A 4,411-nucleotide genomic window follows, 5' to 3' on the forward strand; every position below is an offset into this window, starting at 1 on the left:
GATATTTATTAGATTACGCAATTTTGCTCCTGGACGACTCGCAAAGCTCTATCCTTGACATCGACTTCAGAATCGAACTCGAGCCATAACTCCACAGCTCATAACAAGAAGGCGGATGACCAAAAGAACGGCTTCGTCATCGCTAACTTCGTAGCAATGTTTCATATCCAATCCAGTCCAATGTACACAACACTAAACACTTCTATTCCGAGGCATGTACGTACAACAGAAATGTCCACCAGGGTACGGACGTCGCGGTTTTTCTTGCGGTGAGTCACATTTTTACCTTATCTGACCTCGTTCCTTCAATCTGGATGTACGTACAGAAGAATGCCCTGCCGGATGGTTCGGCGATGGTGTCTGCCAACCATGCCCTCCGAATACCTACACTCTTCGGACAGGATCCGCTTACTGCCTGCAGTGTCCGCCAAACACCTTTATTGGAACACAGTGTCGCTGTAAGTGTGCTTCAACACGATACAAGTCGGTAAGACCATAGATCGAGCGCAGGGGAGGAAGGTCCAACGCATCTTTTTTTTTTTTCTTCAGCGACAGGCAACGCTGTAGAGTTGAGTCTTCTAGGCCTTGTGATGAAGTACGGATTCTTTACAACCCTAGTGCTCTCCCTGACTATGGGTTGTATTCTCACTTGGTTCGTCTGCCGTAAACGACCGAAGGGCGCAGCGAACGAGAAGCAGTTGAACGCGTCTCAACCTCTCTTGCTAGCAGGTATACTCGCAGTATTCTGTATAGTCTTCCTACATGCCGTGCTTCGAGGCTTTCGTCGCGTTCTATATCGCAAGAGTTAATTCGCTGATAGCATCAGCTCAGCCGAGTCTTTGGGGCTCATAATGGGATGCAGGGGAATTTAATGGGACGTCGCCGGAGCGGCCGTGTTACCGATTATACATTGTCCACCAGTTTGAAATCCAATAGTGACTATTATTAAATTACAGTGAACCCTCGTTATTATGACCATGGTCGTTCCCGAAAATTTTGGTCATAATGCGGAATTGTCATATTAACGGGGGGATTTGCAGAGGTTTCACTGCACTGTTCCCCAGGAGCATGGTCGTATAAAGCGCGTATGTCAGATTATCGGGGGCCATATTAACGAGGGTTCACTGTAGTCGCTATTAGTGTATATAGTGACTAGGCACGTATTTATAGTTAAAGTCGGGCCTAAGGGGGCAATGCTGCACACTACTCTACAGAATGTAAAATGTCGTCAGATTCGAAGGAGTAGTTTTTTTTTAAAAGGGGGGAGGTTTCAAAAAAGCATTCTACACTTTAAAAAGGAGTAATTTCGCTCCTTCTGGGGACTAAATGCATTGCCACAAAAAAATGGTCCTTTTCGGGAGTAAATGCACGAGAGTAAATGAATGTCACAGAGTGGAGACTGCACTTCACGCTCTGTTCTAAGAGTCCCAGGTACATAATTGGTGTGCATGCATGAAAATACTTCGAATCAAACCGTCAACAGTGATATATCGAGTGATATAAAATATTGCGACATATATATGGCACAATCTGCGAAGGAGAAGCGCAACCCTTTCTTACTCTGTGGGGGTGGAAAATTTCTAAGTTGGCAGAGTTATGCAGCCCTATGCCATCAAATTGACCAAGAGCACGTATTTACGTAGACTGTTGCATTCGGAAGCCCATTTGCGACATTCGCTGACAATCTGCAGTCCTAGGGAGTAAATGTCGGGGTTATGGGACTAAAATGGTGAGTAATTGCGGTCTAGAGGACTAGAAGTTGCAATTACTCCCCATTTTACGCCTTGTTTCTTAGAGCGTAACTGTGATGTCGTAGAAGTGTACACCATAAAACCTCAGGCGTACGCCCCCCCCCCCCCCCCCGGCTCGAATCAGATGCTATCATTCGTGGCAATGGTTGGCACACAGTGTGCTACACTGTAAACTGAAAAACACCCTTAGGGGTGTAAGTGGCTTGTCCTATAACTCACACCACTTTTTACACCGTATGGTCTGCAACACCCTTTTTAGAGAGCGTAATCTGCGTAAAACACGCTTCGAAAGGGTGCTTTTCCTTGAAAATGCCTTCTTTTGCACCCTTTAAACACCCTTTTAGGGGGTGTAAGATTGTTAAATACCCTCCTAAAAGGATGTATAACACGTGCAAAACACGGCATCTTCAAGGAAAAGCACCCTTTCGAAGGGTGTTTTACACAGAATACACCCTCTAAAAAGGGTGTTCCAGACCATACGGTGTAAAAAGTGGTGTGAGTTGTAGGACAAGCCATTTACACCCATACGGGTGTCTTTCAGTTTACCGTGCGGTGAAGTTCTGTTTTTACAGTGTATGATGATACCGTTGTCACTGCTAATTTTCGAAGACCGAGGGCCGTACGCCTTTCTCTGACCAATAACATAAATGCAACGCGTCCCATTTTCAACAAATCAGGAGAGAGAACGAAACCATTTGGAAGTACGGTTGGCTAGGAGCACGTGCAGTCAACTTTGTTTTTCTTTGTTTTCGAAAGATTCGAAAGGTAGTGGTGACGATGACGATGCGGATGACACTGCGGTCAACGAACGCGAGGAGGAAGACATGGGAGTGACGTCGAGCGTGCCGCCACCCGAGAGCAGCAGCGAGGAAGAGGGTGGAGGAGACGCCTCGCCTTCAAAGTCGCTCATGTTGAAGCGACTTCTGGAACAAGGGGCTGTTCTCCCCGTCCAAGGGGTGGATATTGTAAGTATAGAAACTTAAAAGTGCTTCGTTGCGTACAGTGTAACGAGACATGCACTAATAAGTCAGCACTGCCGTTAGTCTCTTGTAACGTGATATACACGTGTACACTCTTAAAAATGAACTTCACCGCATAGCACGCTCCTAGCCAACCATTATTTCGAATGATATCGTTATCTGCTCTGATTTGTTGAAAACGGAAGGCATACGCCTTTTTTGTGACAATTATGAACAGCATAAGTGTCACAAAAAAGGCGTACGCCCTAGTTTTCAACGAATCAGGGCAGATAACGGTATCATTCGAGACGATGGTTGGCTAGGAGCGTGCTATGCGGTGAAGTTCATTTTTAAGAGTGTACCCTTTATGGGTGATCGCGTTGCATGCATTGTTCAGTTTTGGGGTACAGGAAGCAGATGGGTAAAGCGCCTATTGTGTTGCAGGAGAACCGTAGCTGTGGCACGTTTTAAAAGGCATATTACATTACGTATGATGGCATTAATGTTAGCCGTAAAACCGCGTATCTATGCTTACGTTGTTCATGAACACACGAAATATAGAGTGCCTGGACTAAAGAATGAATGAATGTTTTCATAATGTGCTTAAAAAAAAAAAGTCAGTAGGAAAGCTGCAAAAATACGAATATTTGACACAGTGCTGTGGAGTCCCACAAACAATATCTCTCGACACCCGTTCATGTGTACATTTTTATTTATTTGTTTATTTCAGAACGAAATATCAATGCGAGCGAAGCAACTTCGATCCAAACCATCCAGGACTGAACAGAGCAAGAGAAGCTATCTTCGTTAACCTTAACGCTCAACTATCATAATATGGATATAATCTTCCTTCGTGAATCACAACAAAAATCGAGCACGCATATAACGCATAAAGCTATATCTCATATTAAAAAAAAAAAAAAAAACACCGAGTGACAAAGTGTCATAATGCGGTAAAACTTGCCGTACTATGGGTGACTAATGACCACCAACATCTAGTCCTTTTCTTCTTTTTGCCGCGAAGTATTGTTTAGGCTCGTACGAAACAAAACAAAAGAAAGAAAAGAGAGAGAGAGAGAAAGAAAGGGAAGAGTGGCCCACTTGGAGCGAAAACACGTCCATACGCGGCGACTATGAGCCAAGAAATTTTCGGCTCGACAGTCTTCCGCACTGTTACGGCTCAGGACGAACGGGTAGACAGCTTCACTCTGGAAAATAGCTGACGTAACATCCGGGTAACGACTTCTCAGGTGACTGGTGGCCATTTACTCATAAAGCAGCCCAGGGCTCTCCTTTTAAGAGCAATAACGTGTGCTTTGAGTCGTGGTCGGCATGTTCTCCTCACAAGAGACGTGCTTGTACGCAAAACTGCGTTGAGGTGTTGATGCTGTAAGGTTTCGGGGAAGTTGTTGCGGAGGATAACAATGAGACTTCATCGCGTTAGAGGGACTCGGTTGCTTCCATGGCTTCGTACCATTATTTCCACAGGCTACAACGGCGCTGCTTTTAGCGGAGGAGCGAGCACAGTGAGCGTGCACGAACTTCGAAGTGACGAAGCGAGCAATGGTGCTTATGTGCGCACTATAAAACGCGTTCATAAGCTCAGTCACAAACTGGCAAAGTACTCTTTACAGGCGCACAGCGCTGTTGATTTGTTCAAGTATTTCCAAGCACAACTATAGCGTCGAATATTATTTCAGT

The 4,411-nt window shown here is 45.1% G+C and overlaps 1 protein-coding gene across 3 annotated transcripts; it reads left to right on the plus strand.

Annotated features, from left to right (window-relative positions):
* On the plus strand, positions 1-3,628 carry LOC135392668 (uncharacterized). 3 transcript variants are annotated; one of them, XM_064623389.1, is made up of 5 exons: positions 1-269; positions 330-458; positions 550-729; positions 2,508-2,716; positions 3,441-3,628. In XM_064623389.1, exons 1-5 carry the CDS (start codon positions 215-217, stop codon positions 3,519-3,521), a joined length of 654 nt encoding a protein of 217 aa, XP_064479459.1. In that variant the 5' UTR covers positions 1-214; the 3' UTR covers positions 3,522-3,628. The 3 variants fall into 3 exon arrangements, with proteins under 3 accessions (XP_064479459.1, XP_064479458.1, XP_064479460.1); XM_064623388.1 differs by having other exon boundaries at positions 3-269; positions 327-458; XM_064623390.1 differs by lacking the exon at positions 550-729 and having other exon boundaries at positions 3-269; positions 327-458.
* The last annotated feature ends 783 nt before the right edge of the window (positions 3,629-4,411 follow it).

This window comes from Ornithodoros turicata, chromosome 4 (genome assembly GCF_037126465.1).
Source record: "Ornithodoros turicata isolate Travis chromosome 4, ASM3712646v1, whole genome shotgun sequence".
Lineage (NCBI taxonomy): Eukaryota > Metazoa > Arthropoda > Arachnida > Ixodida > Argasidae > Ornithodoros > Ornithodoros turicata.

Coding starts and splice junctions, on each gene's coding strand:
- LOC135392668 (XM_064623388.1), top strand. CDS start 215: ATGTACGTACAACAGAAATGTCCACCAGGGTACGGACGTCGCGGTTTT. Junction 459..549: donor TATTGGAACACAGTGTCGCT/GTAAGTGTGCTT, acceptor TTTTTTCTTCAG/CGACAGGCAACGCTGTAGAG. Junction 730..2,507: donor TCAACCTCTCTTGCTAGCAG/GTATACTCGCAG, acceptor TGTTTTCGAAAG/ATTCGAAAGGTAGTGGTGAC.